This window comes from Montipora foliosa, chromosome 13, assembly GCF_036669935.1.
Source record: "Montipora foliosa isolate CH-2021 chromosome 13, ASM3666993v2, whole genome shotgun sequence".
Lineage (NCBI taxonomy): Eukaryota > Metazoa > Cnidaria > Anthozoa > Scleractinia > Acroporidae > Montipora > Montipora foliosa.
In genome coordinates, this window is record NC_090881.1 from 34051017 (window position 1) to 34071271 (window position 20255).

Below are 20255 nucleotides of genomic sequence, written 5' to 3' on the forward strand. Positions count from 1 at the left end.
ATTGCATACAGCCAAAATACATCGCCTTTTGGCAAGGGTTCTTCTAAGCTAAGTTTTTCTGCGGTAGGAAAATGTTTTACTTACCTTTATGAACAGAGATGTCATTCTTTGAGATGTGTTATAGTATCTGGAGATAGTGTGTATCATCTGTATAGCATTGATCAGCACAGGAATCACGTCTATCATGGAAACCTTTTAGAGTACCACAAACAATATCATTCAGTCCAAAACTAAGCAATTTGGCATGCGCTATGCTCCATAATAGGTCATTTTCGAAATATCAAATATTCAGCTTGATATTGAGGAAGGGAGGACAAAAACAATAGAAACACGTTGAAATGAATGTGAAAAATATTTACATATCATCTACTTTCCTTTGGAATCATCTACTTTCCTTTGGATTTGTCCTCACTGCCTCACTATCAAGCTGAAAATTCAGCTGCCGTCTTGTTTTCAACATATCAATACCCTGCCTATCTCCATGGAGACCATATGTAATACGCGAAGGTGGTCGCAAAAAATGTTGGAAGAGCTGTGCAAACGATTCTAACATTGTTGCGCTACGCTTCGGAGATCACGGAACAAAAGAAATGTTGAGAGTTGTTGGCTCAAAAGTTTGACCAGTTTTAAACTTTGTGCAACAACTCCCGACAACACGTAAAAACATGGAACAGGGTGTTTAACGGACGCAACACGTAACAGCCAACAATGTTGGGAGTTTAAAAAGTCAGGCGCTAACATTGTAAAATAATGGTTTGACTAGTTTTTGATGTTTCGTTCAGGACGTTTCGACTGGTGCTTTGAGCCTTCATCAGTTGAAATATTTACGTCAGTACGCGTGATTCAAAGAGCAGCACGTCGAATGCGCGCTGAGGAAAAAAATCCGCGCGAAGTTTCAAGAAAAAACGTAGCGCGAGATTTATGCGCGTGCCAAAGACTTGTAGATTTTCGGGATGACAACATGGTCATTTCCAGATTGCGGTCCTTTAATGACATCCAGGCTTCCAAAAAGAGTCTCTCAAGACATGAAAGAAATCTGGAAATGACTACATTGCCAGTGCGGAAATCTACAAATCTTTGGCACGCGCGTAAGTTTCGCGGAACGATTTTTCTTGAGACTTCACGCGGAATTTCTTTCCTCCGCGCGCGTTCGACGTGCTGCTCTTTGAATCACGCGTAGTACTGTAAATATTTCAACTGATGAAGGCTGAAGCACCATCCGAAATGTCTTGAACGAAACATCAAAAACTAGCCAGTGTCAAAGCACTATTTTACAATGTTGGGAGGTCAGTGTTGGCCAACAAATTGCCTCCGTCTGCACGAGGCTTGCTTAAGAGTGTTCTTCATTTGTACATACCGGATCTGAGTGGTACAGAGGGTCACAGGCCTTTTCCAATGTGTAAAGAAACTTCACATTGTCCTTGGCTTCGTTAGCGGCATCTGTAATACGGCAGTCAAGTTCACGCCAAAACTGTACGACACAAACAGAAAATACGTCGGTCATATGCCGCATGCTTTGATCTCGAGTAACTAGATTCACTGTAAGTATATATTGCTATTCTCAAACCTTTTAATTAAACTTGCTTTTGAGAAATTTAAAGTGGGAAGAGCTTTAAACAACAACAATCGATCGTTCCAACAAGGGACAACCAGACTTTTATTTCATCAGGAATACCGGAATACCAGCATCGTCATCCTCTGGTAACAATTAACAGCCAACAGGCAACCACTGAGAGTTTTAAAAGTGATAAACCGTAGGCCTCTCTCACAATTATCTTCCCTTGTTCCCTGTGGGACATATATTCGAGAAGAGTAGGGGATGTAGTCTCCGGTGTTGTGGCTGTCCTGTTCTCTCCAGCAGAAGTGACCGGCTTGGCGTGAAATCGTTAAAAAGGCGTATGGTGTATGAGGCCACCTAAGCAGAAACAGCCATAAGTCAAAAGGACTTTGCCAAGCGCTGGAACATGTAGATGTATAGATGAACTAAAACTGAATAAAGGCCTTTGGCTACAAAAAAGGTTACCTTGAGGGTTTTTGACTTTGCAATATGCAGTATGCGTAACACTGCTCTGCAGTCAAAAGCATTGATTTGTTCCACTAACGAGTTGAATTTTGCCATTCTCATTCGCCAGTGTTCAAGTTCTGCCATGGGCCCTGTGTCATCTGCCTCCTTTCTCATCTGCTCACTCTCAGCTAGCACCTATTAACAGACATACTTTATTACCACTTCCCCGTGGATACCCTGCGAGCATTTGGTTTCTCCCACGCTTCCCGAGAGAGAAACCACTGCAAGCAACCGTTTTCTTGGAGTGAGCCGCCGTCCATCGCCAAGGATTTGAACCGGTCACAACTGTTTGTCTTACATATAGCTCAGTTGGTAGAGAATTGCAACGGCATCACAGAGGTCATGGGCTCGAATTCCATTGGAGCCACCTGAATTTTTCAAGTTTTAAACAATGGGCCATTTCCGAGTTCATGTCTGCCTCCTCTTCAAAGCGAGTCTGAGTGCGAAGTTTTTGTTATGAAAATTAGTTTTCATTCATATGTAAAGTAGAACTAATTACCATCACAAAAACTTCGCACTTAGACTCGCTTTGAAGTGGAGGCAGACATGAACTCGGAAATGGCCTATTGTCTTAAGAGCGATTTTAAATTGAGTGTCGGAAGTAATTAGCGAATTTCTTTGATTTTGCATTTCTTCACTCAGCGATTGGTTTAAAGTTCTTGCGCCACTTTTTACACCAACCCGAAGTGAAACCAAAATCAATCGTGGCTCGCGCATGCACATTTTCCCGCGCTTTGTGTCGAGTACGTGTAATTACTTCGAGTTTTGATTGGTTTACAGTCCAAAGCGCCTTACCGTGGCCACCTAACAAACTTTCACATTTGACAACTACGTGTGAATACGTCAACTCAACAACCCATTCAACGGTGTTCAACTTTGCAAGAAGGGGTGACTGTCAATCAAATTCGCACACCCTGAATGGCGTATAACTTTTAAAAAAACTTTGTTAGGTGGCCACTGTAAGGCGCGTTACACTGTAACGGATTGTCTCCGTCCTTTTTTATTGGCCAAAGTAATTACTTTGGTTTTGATTTTACGACACTTGATTGAAACTCGCTCTAAGAGACAATAACATTATTGCTTAAATTTTTCACTAAGGTAAGTGTCAGGATCATTTCTCTATTTCATCATATGTTTTGGTTAAAACCGTGGATTAATGTCGCAGTTCCCGCGGGTATTTATAGTTAAGACACACTACAGTAACAAAACGCAAGAAACAATGTTGGCGTAAAGGGGGGGGGGGGGGGAGGGTGGGGACACCGCTCCACGATCGGCGTGACAGACGACTTCCGTAGCGTGACTAAAAGCATGAACTTATCTCTTCGACGCACGAGGCGAACCGCGCCGGATCGGACAAGTTGTAGGCCAGTAAAAGCCAAATAATGATATACAAGCCTAACTTTCCACGGCACTACGAGCTAAACCTCCGGCCAGCATCGTGCTATAATGGAAAGAGTGTAGGCGGTAAAAATAGCTCAAGCCTCCTTATCTCCCCAGCACTACGAGCCGACTCCGCCGGCACGTGCTGGATCGGACAAGAACAAAGGCAGATAGAGAGCGTAAAATGGCATAGCATGAAAAACACCGAAGCTTGGGGAAGTCGCTGCGAGACTTAACCGATGCGTGTATGTACCCAGAGGTGAACCTGAATTTATTAACTTGACCTTAACAAACCTCCGAAGGGAGGGAGGGTGGGAATAAAATTCGTAAACAGTAAAGGTACTCCTTACAGTTAACTATAGAGCTCACAGAGTGATACTTTGGACTTTACTGGACCTTTTATACTGAGACTAATGTCTAGGACTAAACCAATGGTGACTAACGTACCATCTAATTACAAACAATTGCTGTATAGCGCTCAACGCGACATGAATGGGGATAGTTGTTGCTTTTCGCCAATCCAGATAAAGGATATAAATATAGGCAGACAGTGTTAAAGACAAGGATAATGGAACACAGTTCGAATTGTTTGAATAGAGCGTTTTCACTCACGTGACCAGCAGCCATATTGGATTACTGAAACAAAAGAAATTATTTGCATAAAAATAGAGTTCAATTCCCAGAGGATTAGTTTGGTACACCATCATGGCCGCAATTTGTTTGTTTTGGAACACCAATATGGCCGCCGTGACGTCATGTGAAAATGCTCCATATAGGAATCCATTCATGTCTCATTTGCATTGCGTAATGTTTACGAAATAATGTGACATGTGGAGGATAGCTCTACGAGTCACGCTCCATTAACTATGTTTTACAACGCTTTTATAAAGCTTTAGCCAATTCTGGATCACAGTATTTTTGGTTACATCATACCTACAGACAATAGCTTGTATAAAAGTAAAGTAAAGTAAAGTGGTGCATTTATATAGCGCCTTTATCGCAAGTCTCAAAGGCGCTTTACAATGATCAATTTACCCCCAGCGGACTGGAAGCATATAAATGTGAGAGTCACTTGATACTTCCAGACAACAAATTATGAATGTTTAATTTATGTATAAAAGCCCTCTTAACGCACATGTTAAGTCTAATATTTATTGTTATGAATAATAAATTAATTATTGGATTCAGTGTTAACATGACACTGATGATAATTATTGTCTTCAAGTTGGTTTTTTTTTTTAAACTTTCAACTTTCCATGATGGCATGTCTATTCCGGGGATGGGGATAGGGGTGAGGGGTAGGGCTGGGGTTAGAGGTTGTGTGGAGGGGGTGGAGGTAGGAGGTGAAGGGTACCCTAGCTGAAACAACCCAAACCTTTACAAAAATGCTAACTTTAGGCCTAAACACTATGCTTTAGATAATGTTTAAGCCTTTTATAATAAGGTTAGCATTTTTGCAAAGGTTTGGGTTTTTTCAGCTATGGTACCCCTCACCCCCTACCCCCATCTCCTACCCTCACTCCTACCCCCTATCCCCCACACCTGGAATAGACATGCTGTTAGATGACAGCACAAAGATCAACTTTGAAAATTAACCATATCATGCTTAACATCATTCAATAGTATTCTTAACTAACAAACAGCATCATTTCTCTACAGAGAAACAAACAGGCCATTGCCTCAAAATAACCTGTTCAATCTGCTTGCACCAAGAGTGTACAAGGTCATCAAGTCCAGACAATGTGTCTTGGTTGTTTGCCAATGCCTGATAGTCAGCTGGGCCCTCAAGGGAGCTCACATCAATGACATTACACGGGTGAAGCTTTATAGAATCACTCATTGAAGCGTTAGCTCCTGAAAACACAGGAAAAATGAGAGGCCAAAACACATTTGAGAGCTTTAACTCACTGAATCCTGAGAGTGAGACATGACAGATTTTACACTGTCTAACGCCAGACAATTTTACTTGTCAACTGCATGGGTGAGTCCTAGGGCAACTGAAGGGTAAATGGGTTAACCAGAACCAGTCAAAATCGTTATCCGCTTCAGTAATTGGACTTTCCAAAACCAAAATAATTTTGAAAATTCAAAGACTTTTAATGAAGTTTTATCTTAACTAGAAAAATGCATGTTCACATTTTGACCCATCTTTTGAGTGTTAATAGAGATCCCTTTAGGCATAAAATGGTAAAAACGAACGATAAAAAAGATAAAATCCGCCCTTTCATATAGTTACCAGTAGGGGCTCAAATTATAAAATACTCCAGTTTATTATTCACACATTCATGAATCTCCTTGGGTCTTTATACAAGAAACTTAAATTTCATCATCATTGTATAACAATCCAACACAGTATGCTGGTGTATTTGAGAGAAATAATGCCACTTATTTTTAATGCATAATTGACTATTCATGCTTCTAAAAACCATAATTGCTTTACCATCAATGAAGTGAACAAAATTGTCCAAGGATTCAACAAACTCTTTCCTAGTGTGCAATCCTTGCGGAGTTTCTGTCAGCTCTCCCCAACTCGACATTGCCTCAATGGCTGGTACGTAGATCTTTGTGAGATGTGCTCTTAGTGCTGGAATAAGAGATCCAGCCTCTGCGACACTGATCACACCAAAGGAAACTTCCTACATAGTTCAAATAAATCAGCATTTTCAGAAATCAGAAATTTGATAAGGCTTGAGAAATCATCAAACTAAAGACCACATGCACTTTATAATCCTGTCCTTCTGGCCTTGATTGTACCAAAGGTGGATAATGCTATTCCACCGGATAAATCACTATCCAGTGGATAAACAATAGCAAAACCAATATTGAGTTATCCACTGGATAGTGATTTATTCAGTGAATAGCGCAGGCTCATGCAGGGGAGTAATAACTATTTGCATGTGAAAAGATTCCCCCGCAATACTCAATCTAACCCAACCGATAAAATAGGAAACTGGCCTATTGACAATAGAAGGGCACACAGAATAGCCTGGGGCCTCATTATCTATCAGACCCTTGTTGTTCGAAGGGTGGATAATCCTCCATAATGAGTCCCCAGGCTATTCTGTTTGCTCTTCTATTGTCAATAGGCCAGTTTCATATTTTAACGGTTGGGTTGGATCGAGCAGTGCAGGGGAATCTTTTCACATGCAAATTATTTCCCCACATTAGCCTCCAATTCATGCTAGATCCAGTCTAACTGAGAAAATACAAAACTGGCCTATTGATACTCCTGTGCTGTTGCCATTGAAATCAATTCACTGTTCCCTTGAACCAATTAAAATCTCTTAAATTCAAAGATCTGAAACCACAATTATTGTCCATAAAGCAACTGGAAAGAAATGCAGGAGGCCGTATGCATAAGACTGATGAGTATTTTAACATACATCTCCGATAATCCTCATTTTGATCTCTTTAGTGGCATCTGATTTTACACAGTACACCAGAGTACCAGTTAAGGCTTCTTCAAGTCCATCTGTAACCAGCAACACTTTGTTGGCAGCATTACCAGATTTGGCCCGAGCACGGATTTCAGTGACTGCAAAAATATATTAAAAGTTAAAATGGAGAATTTCATTTTTTGATCCACAGCCAAAGACATCAGACAAGGGAGCAACAACTTGGACAATGGCTCCAAAATCTGAAGCAGCATCTTTTTCATTTTCATCCTCTCTATTGCAGGACTATCCTGCTCCTGTGGTAACATAATAGAGACCTTAAGATCTAAGACGGTGACGGCGACTAAAACGTCACCTCAACATATAACTTTGCTCTAGTAAAAGTCTTTCGTCTCTATTCCGTTTCGTTCACGTCCTACAATGTGGGCGAAGTATCCCAAAAATAAATTGGTACGAGCGGTTTCAGAATGAAAATAGAGAATGAAAGATTCTCTGTTGCATGCTCACGTTGTCGTCAAAACCTAAGATTTAGCGATTTCACGTCGTCGTCATGCAGAGAACCGCAAAAATATGAGCAATAATCCGTGCCGCACGATTGTTTATTCTCCTTTAACCAATGATATCATTGTTTTGTGGCGTTGTCGTCGACGTCGTCGTCGTACATCTTAAGCTCCCTAATAAATCACGATGTATCTAGTAAAGCACAGACATGTTTATGTGGTACCATGATATTGTTATAAAATGGATATTACAATCTCAATTAACTCAAATAACAAGTCGAAAGTGTGACCTTGATATCATGCATGCTATTTTTGAGTTGATGCTCATTAGCTGACCAGTTGGCCCAGCTGGTCGAGCATGGGGATTCCATGCCTGCCAGGTAATTCTGTCAAGACGTGCAGTCATCAACTTCGATAAACATCATGGTATCTCAAGTCCAAATACCAACTATATATTTACATTAAAGGGATAAGGTTGTCCAAGCAATTTTCAGAAAGAGTAGGGAAAGGAAATCCTAGGCTAGTGTTTTTGATCTGGGCCCGGTTGTTCAAAAGCCAATTAACGCTAATCCCAGATTAAAAATTAACCGAGGAGTTAATTTCTCTACTCCTAAATGTTCAAAACTTTACATTAGAAGAAGTCAATCTTGAAAAACAAAAATAAGCAAAAGAAACTTTCACCAAAAAGTTAAAAACTTGAAACAAAAGTTTACGCTAATCCTGGATTAAGCTAATCGGCTTTCGAACAACCGGGCCCTGACCTTTTTTCTGTCTAACAACGGAAGCCACTTGGCAATGATTTCTTAAAGTAACTTATGGTGTATGAGGTCACCTAAGCAGAAATGGCCATAATGCATAAGTCAAGGGAACTTTGCAGCTTGCCAGAACATGTAGATGTACGGTGTGTAGCTTACCACTTCCATCATGTTCAACTTCTTGATAAAAGAACATCAGTGACCTCCTTCCGTTTGGTTTAAGAAAACTATCTATCATGTATACAGCCTGAGAAGAGAAAGTATGGAAATATTGACATAATACTGCAAAAATATTGTTGATATAGTCAAACCTCTCCTCGTGGACATCTCTAGCACTCTGGTCATCAGGCCTCAGTTGTTCAAATGGTGGATAACTTAATCAAGCGGATAAGTCACTATATATATATCCAGAGTATGGTATACTACGCTCCATGTCATTTATGGTTTTTGTACGCACTCTTTCTTAGATGTGTTTGGAGTGTGCATATTATTGGTTACGTGGGCAAATAATGAAACTTTTGCAGAGATTGAAATGTCAGATAGTGACATATCCACCAGAGAAATTTGTCCACTATTTGCTCAACTGGGGCCAAGTGATGATGGTTTGAATATGTCATACAATTTTTTCTTTGCAGATACACAAACGCAAATGCTTTGCTGTAGTTACTGTTCTATTCAAAGACTTTTTTCAGAAATGGACCATAGAATTTTCTTCTATTTTCAGGAGCAGTTGTCTTCTGTAATGTACAGTGCCACAACACTGTAAATCAATAAATTAACATGCATGTGCATAGCTATTTTCAGTACACACTTTAAACCAGTCAGTGGAGTCTTAAAAGTGACATCAGAGTCCGTACTAAAGAGGTTCCACTGTTTTACAGAATTATGGCCTTATTGAACTTATGTATATACACATCATTGAAATGCCAGGTGAGCTTTAGAACATAAAGTTGATATCTTGATACATAAACATCTCTGTTGCTATGGTTACCTTGTAAAATGCACCTCAAATTCTTTGGTATTTCGTCCATGTTTAAATATTAAAAAGAACTTGTGATAAAAAATATTTTATTCATTTGCAGAAATAAATTATGGAATATTCTTCATCGCTCCAAGGTATATTGTATTGCACAGCCATGTAACATCCTCCATGTGTTCATTCACACTTACTGGATCAGTGCTTATTGGACAAACGATCAATGCAGAGATTGACAATAGTGTGGAGAAAAGGCCAAATTATTTAATTTTTTTGCCCACAAAATCTCTTTGTTATGGGAATTTTGTAGAAATCCGCAGAAAACCCGCCCACACTCCAACGTAAAAACGAATTTCGCAGTTAGGCTAGTTTTGAAACAAAAAGGCCGAAATGGCTAGGGAGTATAACGTGCTAAGTTATATATTTTTGTAAAATTTAAGACATGCAAAAAGCGTAAACAAAGTCGAAAGCTTGAAAATTTGATATTTTGGATACCTCGTCCGAATCAACGACGAATTCTTCAACGGTAGCCATTTCCAGATCAAGGTAGCCTGCAACGATGCTCATGATAAATTTGTACTCGTCTGTTATCATCCTTTTTCGAGCTTCGCGGTTTTCTCTTGCTCTTTGCTGCAAAAAAGAAACAAGCTGTTTGTGTTACTCGTTTACCTTTTCCAAAAAAACTATAGGAAGAAGTTCGGCTTTCCTAAATTGGAAAATGCGGTCATGTAGAAGTTGCAAAAAGAACTGAAACCCTTTCAAAAACAACCTAAATTGAAGCGTATCTGGCTTTCCGACCAAAACGATTCTCTTCGGCATTTGAAGAAAAACTGGACCAAAGTTGAGCTAGGATAGGAACTGTATAAATAAATAATTGATCTCTTGCCTTGACGGCCGAAGTAGAAAGGAAATAACGAACGAGAAAAACGCCCTTTTTTCGCTAGTTATCTGAGATAACATTTACCTGTCTCTCTTTTAGGGACTCCCCCGTCATTGGGTGTGCAAACTGCGAAGCCACACTTTTACGCCTCCTACATGCAGTTCTGTCAGCTTTAGAACCATTTCCCTTTTCTAAGGTTATCCCAACAATACTTTTTTTCGATCCCTTGAGGTCTTTAACACTTGGTTTGCCTTGAATACTTCTCCTTGATTCGGCCATTTTTGGCCCAAAGAGGATCTACGACACACTAAGAGTTCTGTAAGTTTTTTACGAAAATAACTCGAACCCACGAACCCAAGTCATTTGAAAAAAGATTTTACAAGCATTAGGGGTCCTTCTCGAACTGAAAAGCGTCTATTTTTCCAAGTTTTTTCCCCCGAGGAAAACAATTTGCGTGTTGAAAAAAACACCGTGAAACTTTTACAAAACTTGGGCAGAAACCTTAGCAACGATTTTTTAACCAATCAGAAGAGAGAAGCAACTGTCCGTCAAGTGTGTAGTTGCTTAGAAACGTTTATGACCACAGGCGCGACGAAGGCGACAGCAGCCCAAATGTGGGGGTAGGAGAGAGACTGGGTTCAAACTTAAGTAACCGCGATTGGTTGATCAGCTGTTACCTTCAAAAATATATACTTTGAAATTTCATCAGAAATGTAGTTTTTACCTTGGAAAAGACACTTTTTTTGTCCAGCGATTTGATTGTAAAACTCCGAAAATGATCTACAGAATGATATACCCACTAATTTTGAATTTCGCAATGTCTTTTGCGGCATTTTTCGTGACCTTGAAGCTAATCTCAGGGATGAAACTACTGTTTACTGCAGCCGGTCTTAGCGGAAAAGATCTCAACAAGAAGGATAACAAGGAGTTGATGTGAGCTTCCTCTTGTCTTGAGATATTTGAATGAATTTTTAGGTTATAGGAACCTTAGATGTGATTCCGGGCTTAACTCCGATGAAGTGCGCGTGTACAGTTAGCAAAATAGATCAGCAAAATATGAATCTCGCACAGCACGCGTGTCAAAGCTCCATTTGTGATTCCATGGTGACGTCGAGGATTTTGATTCCTGCGTTCAAAAGTTAAGCATATTTCATATCTTGCAAATGTTTTAGGAAAATATGCATGGTAATGCCGGTAGAAAAAAAAGTTGGTGTAGTACTGTATGCCGAGTAATGTATTGGATCTAAAAATTAATTCTTGGGTTTACTATTTCCTTCATACATGTAAATGAACGGACTCTGAAGTCCAAGTTTCAACCAAGGGTTTTTTCTTTTTACTGCTACCAATCACTTTTTGCCGTGACAGTTTGTAGACCATATATTGGTCAAAATAAGCCAATCACAACACTAATGTCGAGAAATGGACCAACTTAGATGCATCCCAATTTTGACATCCAACGTGAAACAGCAGGTACAAAACGCAGGTCACAGTTCATTGTTTTACTTATAAAGAAAGTATCCTAAACATTCATAAAAGCTAACCTTAGGCATAAAAACTTTTCTTTAGGCCTAATTAGGCCTAAAATTAGCTTTTATGAATGTTTAGGATACTTTACTTTAGGCCTAATTAGGCCTAAAGAAAAGTTTTTATGCCTAAGGTTAGCTTTTATGAATGTTTAGGATACTTTCTGTATAGGTTAAATGATGACCTGTGACCTGTGACCTGTGCCCTGCGTTTTGTACCTGCCGAACATGAAATGTCCTTTCCTTTAGAGTGGGTCTTGAACCCGGGATCTCCAGATCTTGAGGCAAGCGCCCTAACCACTGGGCCACACTGTAGGGTAAGGGTTAGCATTATTTTTAACTTGGGGTAAGTGCAGCTGCCTATCCTTACTTGAGAGCAGCATTCCAGGAACACTTTGTGGCATTAATTGCCTGTATTCCAAGACATGAGTGGTGTAGAAGTTGGAGAGAAGAGCAACGGGACACTTATTGGAATCTGCATGCATCTAATTTGGGGCATTTCTGGACATATCTGAATCACAATGCTGGATGTGACCCCTTTGATTCCTCCAGATTGATGGCATTGAAAAACAAACCATTGATTGGAACTATTAAGACTGGTTTTCACTAGTACCGGTAGTTGTACATTTTGGGGAGAATCGATTTTTGTTCCCTTTTCTAGCATTTGTTCAGTAATGAAGGTATCATTACAGATTGATGGCATTGAAAGACAAACCATTGATTGGAACTATTAAGGCTGGTTTTCACTAGCGACGGAGTCATAAGAGCGCTTATGACCTAATGAAAATCAATGATTGGAGTCATAAGCGGAGTTATAAGCTTGACAGAATCGGAGTCGGAAAAATCAGAACGGTTCCATTTCTTCCGACTCCGCTTAAGACTCTGTCGGTCATGATCCAGTGAAAACTAGATTGTCGGAGTCAGATGCTGAAGCAGAAGAACCAACCAATCACAATGTTTGGAATCGAGCATTGTGATTGGTTAATTCTTACACTTCTGCTTCTAAATCAGACAGGGCAGTTTTTACTGGATTGTAAGCTACGGAGTCATAAGCGGAATCGGTATTCTGCTTCCAACTTCAACAGTTTGATTTTCACCAGATCGTGTCGCTCTGTGCTTCTGATTATGACTCTGACTGTCGCTAGTGAAAACCAGCCTTTAGAACTTTAGTATACCCAAGTGAATAGACCTATGCAAAAATGGCCGCCACCCAATTATTCTTTTATCTTTGTGCAAATTAGCCTGACTAGCCTTGTTTTACAGCTAAGTGTCTTTCAATTTTGCACATGCTAACAAGGCCATTATACTAAGGCTAACTGACACAAAGACAAAAGAATAATTTATTGGCGGCCATTTTTGCATTCAGCCAACAAAATGCACAATAATAACAAATCAGCTTGTCTTCTTTTAGCCCTGAGGGTCTTGGAGTTGTGACTGGTGCAGTCTTTCTGGTTTCCATGTTCCTGTTTATCCCAATTCCTTTTCTCACAATATGGTTTGAGAAAGGTGATTATGATTTTCCACACCATGAGGTATGTAAGATGTGCTATCAGTATTACAATGTGTTAAAACACTTTCTACTAGCAGTAACCAAGGATTAGTGAGGTGTTTTCAATTCCTGTTTTGTCATTTACAAGGCATTTGACAGTACTGGTAGTTGTTTATTTTGGGGAGAATCGATTTTTGTTCCCTTTTCTAGCCTTTGTTCAGTAATGAAGGTATCACACTTAAGGGTTTTGAATGTTATCTTGTTGCCAAGAATTGTATTGAAATGATTATGGAATTCATGTGTTATAATGCAATATCAGTTTTGTGGGAACAGCCAAACAGTGTGTACAGCACGGGGTATTAGGGACCATAAGCGAGGACGACGACAACGATGGCTACGAGAACACACAAAACAATACGTTTAATTAGCAAAAACAATAGTTCTGCACGCCTGCAAGTGCATTTTACATTTTGATACATTTCTTTGCCGTTCTCGTCTTGACAATGACGTGAAATGATCAAATTTGAGGATGAGAGCACCTGACATTGAATTTTCAATTTTCTCTCTAAATATCCACACCATTCTCACCAATTTTATTCTCAGAATGTGTACTCACACTTTCCAAGCCGAGCGACTTGGAGTAATCGCAAAATTATTACAGTAACGGGAATTAGTATAAATACACAGGTGATTATACAAAATCGCGCGCTCTCATAGGCTTGCTATCTCGGATTATCAGCCGATAATCACCTTGACGGACAAAATGGCTGCCAGCAGTCGTTTTGCCACTGTAATTGAAGATGATTTTCATGTTGAAATATATATATTTTTCTCTTTTTTGAAATAATCACCTGTGTATTTATACTAAAACAATTATTCGCCTCAGGCTCAAAGATTATCGGTGAATATTCACCTTGACTTCGTCTTGGTGATTATTCACCGATAATCACTTCGCCTTCGGCAAATAATTGTTAATTAATATTTTAAGAAAAGCTTAAGGTACCTATTGCTGGACGTTCACCTATCCAGGTAGTAATCCAGTCCAACAAGACTTGACTTCCCTTGGGAAAGCTGTAACACTAACACCTGAGATCAAGGTTATTTGTGCCAGAACAAGATGGTGTCCAAACGCTGAAATCATGTGGCATCACAATTGATACCGGTTCACCCGAGTGACATCCCACAGGAATGACACAATTAGAATGCGTTCTACTTGAACATAATTATTATTTCTTGTACAGTATTTGCCAAAATTCTAGAATGGCATTAAACTGAGAAAATTACGAGGCCTCAGTTGTTCAAAAGGTGGATAGCGCTATCCACCAGATAAATCACTATTTAGCAGATAAACACTAGCAAAACCGATTGAGTTGTCCAGTGGATAGTGATTTATCCAGTGGATAGCGCTATCCACCCTTCGAACAACTGGGACCAGGAGTGGTCAATTTGCATATGACATTAAGAAAAAAAGATGTTGCTAAATACCTGAATTTACCACATCTGATCTCCATGTGTAACCATGGTTCACAAGTACCTCCTCCCTAATTTCTCTCTCACTCTTCTGTTTGAAATGTCCAACACAAGCACACCACACGTACATGTACTGTAAGTCTTGCATATCAGAGATATAAACAGGTCGAAAGAAGCTCATGATAATTTTTTCTGTTCATATAGTTTGTCATGTTTATCGCTGGCCTTCTGTCAATCTGTTGTATGATTTTCCTTGGTTTTGCTGACGATGTTCTGAACCTCAAGTGGAGAGATAAGCTTTTGCTTCCAACGATGGCATCTCTGCCTTTACTTATGGTTTATTATGTTAATATTGGTGTTACAACAATAATCGTACCTAAACCAGTGAGGTTTATCTTTGGATTTGATCTTGATTTAGGTAAGACTTTCGTTTGTTTTGAAACATGACGCTATGAAGAATTTTTTCCGAGTTCCCAGTGGGGTCTATCAACATGTCATTTCTCATGTGTATATATCATTCTCACATTTGCTCACCTTGGTGGTTGGTTTGCCGCATCTCAGATATGCTTTAATGTGACTGCGCAATGCAATTATGAGCTATGCTGTCAGTCGTCATTTGACTCTGTAGCTGCGTGATGCAGCTTGAGTCAAAGATCCACATTTCACCCTTGCTCGCCATAGAGTCTCCAGTAGCTTAGTGGTTAGAGCATCCGACTAGATCACAGAGGGTCGTGGTTTCGAATCCCATCTGGGGCTCGGATTTTTTCCGAGTTCCCAGTGGGTTCTGTCAGCATCTCATTTCTCATGTGTATATATCATTCTCACATTCGCTCAAATGTAAAAGTAATATGCTATTGTGGCAATTGCTGTATTCAGCCTGAGTGTATGATTTCATCCCAGTAATTATTATTTTGTGATTAGTTATTAATTTGATGCTCTCACTTTTTCTGACCCATCTGCAAAGTAATAAAGTAATCTCTTCCAACTCTCTTGCTGCATTTAAGTAATCTATTAGTAATACCAGTTACTGTTAATAATATTAATACACACTTCTTGTTTTTGGGGAGGTCTAATCGATTACAAGATCCTAGCCTTGTTAACACCTTCCTGTCGTTCGTTTCAATGTACAGCCAGGAATTTGCAAAGTTAATTCTAATCTTTCTTTCCATTAGGAATATTTTACTATGTGTACATGGGGATGCTGGCAGTATTCTGTACAAATGCAATCAACATCTTATCTGGTATCAATGGCGTTGAGGCAGGGCAGTCACTGATTATTGCTCTCTCCATCTTACTGTTTAATGGTATCGAGCTTCAAGGAACTTGCTGTTGGCAAGCTCACTTATTTTCGGCATACTTCATGATGCCTTTTATTGCAACATGTTCAGCATTACTCTATTATAATTGGTAAGTCAGGAATATGTACATGCTGCTTAAAAGGTTCCTTTAGTCTAAGAATTATTCTAGTTTAGTAATGATTAATTTGAACACCAGGACTACATGTAACATAATATTGGATCATGATACATGTACTATGCATGACTGCTGGTGTTAATATTATTTTCTCCTCTTTGGAGAGAAAAGTTCAACTCATGCCCTGCTAATAAAGGACATGACCTCAATGCTCTTCTTATAAAAAACACAACTCTTGTGAGTTGACACATTTCTAGGAATTAATTCCTTCTCTATTGTGAAAAGAAAAGAATTCCATGGAATGAAACTTGGTTATTGCATTTCTGGTTTTCTGACTGGTTCACTCAATCTTGGTTATCAGCTCATAATATTATACCGTATGACCTAATAATTATGGAAACTGATTGTGTAACATGCAGAGAACATGCTAGGGTAGCTTTGTCTCTTTACAGTTCTCTGTTGTCCTTTTTCTTCCTCTACTTTCTTTAAGAGACAACATCAGTACCTCTTTGAGTCATACCACTCAGCTCTTGAAAAACTGTGTTGAAGCAAGTAAAATTTGGTTCAGATTTGTTACTCTCCCATGAATAAACTTAATATTTTACTCTTCCTCTAGCTAACAACTGTATGTTCTTCACTCTTGAACATAACACGGGGTACAGTAGAATAAAAATATATATACTGACTCCCCCCCCCCCCAAAAGACGAAATGTCCCTCTGCAAATTGTTGACTGGGACACATTACCGCCCCAAGCTGGAAATCCTACATCAGACACAGCATCACCGCACTTTCATTTTGAAAATGAAGATTGGCTCCTTTTTTTTTTGGAACAGATTACTGTTTACCTAATGTAAAAAATTTTATTAATGCAAAACTTAAAGTCAAAATGGCAGCCTGAACTATCTGGACTTTTATCAGAGTATATAGTATTTTGATTCTTTCGATTTACCCCCCGTAAAATGTTCGTACATCCACCGCTGCACATATATGTTATAACAAACCTTAGCAAAAATCATGAACATTATTCACGCACTGAATGGAATGTGATAAACATTTTTTTAAAAAAAAACTATGAAGCTGCACTGAAAAGACTCGTGAAGGGTGGGTGGAAGATGCAGGTCAGGCAACGGCAGATGGTAAAATAATAACAAACCACAAACAAACCAACGCAGCCTGAAGATCCCTGCCCACTGGACCCCATTATCCTGGCTTTGTGGCTGATTGTTAGCCTCCTTTGTAGACATACTTGTAACGCATCATGCAATGTTTCCTCCTCAAGGAAAGATTAGGTGACAAGTCACAAGAAGTCTGCGCAGGGGACTAACTGATTGTTGGTTTGTACATTCATTCCAGGTACCCATCTCAAGTCTTTGTTGGAGACACATTTTGCTACTTTGCTGGCATGACCTTTGCAGTTGTTGGAATCTTAGGTCATTTTAGCAAAACAATGCTACTCTTCTTTATTCCACAAGTGATCAACTTTGCCTATTCTACTCCTCAACTGTTTCGGTTCATTCCCTGTCCTAGACATCGACTGCCCAAGTAAGTAAAGACAACATCAATATAAACTCTACTGCATGACATGTTTGTGTTTAGTACTAATGATGACAAAGATAATTATTTTAATAATTACATTTTATAATATTTCACCAGGTGATCATAACATTACAGTAGTCCAAAAGAGATTGAAAAGATCCCAAACTAGGCAGAATTAGTGTTGAAGTGATACCAACATTGCTGTAGGTGCATTAAGGTCGATATCAAGTAAAAAAAATTTTAGAGCTATATTTCGGACAGCTGGAAGTGAAGTGCAAAAGTCAGCACTACTAGGTTCAGCACATATATTGTGACAGGTTCTGAATGCTTGAGATCCTTAGCAGAAAAGAGACATATATGTACTGTACTGGTATGGCCAACATAATACATACTTTGTGACAAAATGATGATTATAATAACAATATTATTATTAATATTAATATTGATATTAATATTAATGATATGATAGCGGTAATAAATTCAGTTGCAAGGAAATGCGAGAAACCTACATCAGCCTTTGATGTAAACATAGTTGGCTATAAATTTACATTGTATTATTTTGGGGTGCAGGGATGGCGCAGTGGTGAGAGCACTGGCCTCCCACCAATGTGGCCCGGGTTCGATTCCCAGACTCTGCGTCATATGTGGGTTCTCTACTCTGCACCGAGAGGTTTTCTCCGGTACTGCGGTTTTCCCTCTCCTCAAAAACCAACGTTTGACTTGATTTGTGTTAATTGTTAATTTCAATTTACAGTGTCCCCAATTAGTGCTTCAGCACTAGAACAACTAGACACTTAAATGAAGTTCCTTTCCTTTCCTTTGTATGAAAGAAGTGTTTTTGAAATGTTTACACATTTCTTTCATTCATCATTCCTTTCATGGGAACACTGGAGCCCAACAAATTGACCTGCTCCCAACTGTGTGGCTTTATTCGTAGCCCAGTTGGTAGAAAATTGCACTGGCATTGCAAAGGTTGTGGGTTTGAAGCCGCCTGAATTTTTCAGGTGTCCATAATTATTAAGAGATGATTGCTTAAATTGTCCAGATACGTGCGAGAGCACTTCAATCTTTCATCTGAATTACATTGTGCAGCAAAATTGGAGACAAATTTATGTGGTCATTAGAACATTTTGCATTTGAAGTGGAGTACATCGTCATGTACGCTGTACATAGAGTCCACCACCTTATCACATGTATTTTTAGATTTTAGAGGAGATACCTCTCTTTTAGCCACGACAATTATTTCCTTTATGCTTTCTTATTCTTTTCTCCTTGTTTTAAACAGATTTAATCCAGAAACTGGCAAGCTAGGAATGAGTTCTACAGTTTTCAAGATGTCAGACCTTCATCCGCTGGGAAAACTAATTTTATCTGTCTTCAGTTTTCTAAGATTAGTTCAAATAGAAACTGGAGTTGGGGAAGATAAGAAGATGGCAAGAGTCAATAACTTCACACTTATAAACTTTGTTATCAAAATACTTGGTCCTATACATGAAAGAACGTTGACTTCAATAATGCTCCTTATACAGGTTAGTTGGAAAAAGCACTTCATGTACATGAAACTAAAATGAACTTAGGCCAAGTTTGAACCAGAGGCAATAGACCTTATTCACAATGGCCACCATTTTGGATTTGCTATTATCATGCAAATTAGCTACACACTTCTGAGGGGGCAAACAACACAAGTTCGAGAGGTTATAATGAACATCTTAGCCACACAGATGATTTGTTTCATGTTCATTGAATGTTTATCACCTAAGTTGTAAAATAGAATGATTACACAAGTTACTTCGATGTTTGTTTAGTGAAAAATGAGCAGATAACGAAGTAGAAAGAAGAAATGTCAAAGGCAATCAAAGATGTAAAATTGTGGTAACAGGTACCGGTATGTTATTTCAATATTTCGACAAGCCAATTTTCCAATGTTTGCCCCCCAGCATAACACATGGCTAATTTGCATGACAATTTGAAAACCAACATGGCCTATTTGACACTTTTTTCATATTAAACACTGATGATTATTAGCATTATTAGATTATTATTTATTACACTGAATCAATTATTAAGTCTGTGGGAAGTTTGTTTGGCTGCCTGAACTTGAATAGTACAGTATAAAATTAATGTTGCCAATCACCTTCAATTTACATGTAACTACATGTAATTGGATGGCAGGAGAAGCGCTATAGACTTGTGCTTTTTTTCTTCATTTTTGTTTAAGTCAGGAAGCCATAGCAATCACATGTAAATTTCCAAATCTTTCAAAAGTGATTATTATTTTGTCTATCAAAAAGTGGTAGCCCAGTTTTTGAATTCTGATTTTGAAAAAACTTGCTTAGGGTAACATTCCAAGGTCTGTGTGATGGTGTAGATGCAGCTTAGGTGTGTTTCTAGTCACTTGCAAGCAGTTTGCCAACCGGACGTCCAATGATTTCTTTGACAGCATTACTAAGTAAGTCCATTGCTTTCATTTTACTTACAGGTTGGTGGTACCGGAATAGCCTTCATCATTCGCTATCATCTTGTGAGATTTTTCTATGATGTTGAAGAGCATTAGACTGAATGGCAAATGCTCACAAGCATTGACATTTCAAATTGATGTGACAAGTGGAGAATCTTCGTTTTGAGAACTCAGTCTCTTTTTACGTTACCCAGCCACACCCTTCTTGAATTTGTTTCATTTCATACCGTAATTGAATCGTCAGTGTGTTGAGAGAACAGGAATCAGTACTTCAAAAGTTGGCAATATGGTCACCAATGGCATGTACAGCTACACTGTACATGTACTGTAATGATTATTGTGAGAAAACAAAACGAACACAGAAAGTTTTTTCTTAAAAGAATCAAAGAGGACTAACTAGAGTCAAGGCATCAA

The 20255-nt window shown here is 38.9% G+C and overlaps 2 protein-coding genes across 2 annotated transcripts in view; one reads left to right on the forward strand and one right to left on the reverse strand.

The window, feature by feature from the left end:
• LOC137982116 (dynein axonemal heavy chain 8-like) overlaps positions 1–10212 on the reverse strand; it is a 108040-nt gene extending 97828 nt beyond the window's left edge. Inside the window, exons 1-9 of the mRNA XM_068829174.1 lie at positions 10036–10212; positions 9567–9701; positions 8255–8342; positions 6829–6980; positions 5886–6081; positions 5136–5299; positions 2024–2200; positions 1358–1471; positions 85–192 (exon numbers count right to left, since the gene is read on the reverse strand). Of these exons, the coding sequence (XP_068685275.1) occupies positions 85–192; positions 1358–1471; positions 2024–2200; positions 5136–5299; positions 5886–6081; positions 6829–6980; positions 8255–8342; positions 9567–9701; positions 10036–10065 (1164 nt within the window). The 5' untranslated portion in view covers positions 10066–10212. The remainder of the gene's footprint in view (positions 1–84; positions 193–1357; positions 1472–2023; positions 2201–5135; positions 5300–5885; positions 6082–6828; positions 6981–8254; positions 8343–9566; positions 9702–10035) is intronic.
• A 443-nt stretch (positions 10213–10655) lies between these two features.
• On the forward strand, positions 10656–20242 carry LOC137983938 (UDP-N-acetylglucosamine--dolichyl-phosphate N-acetylglucosaminephosphotransferase-like). The gene is made up of 7 exons (XM_068831092.1): positions 10656–10884; positions 12886–13006; positions 14638–14851; positions 15606–15840; positions 17201–17389; positions 18669–18912; positions 19863–20242. The coding sequence occupies exons 1-7, from the start codon at positions 10727–10729 to the stop codon at positions 19935–19937; spliced, it is 1236 nt and encodes a 411-aa protein (XP_068687193.1). The 5' UTR covers positions 10656–10726; the 3' UTR covers positions 19938–20242.
• The last annotated feature ends 13 nt before the right edge of the window (positions 20243–20255 follow it).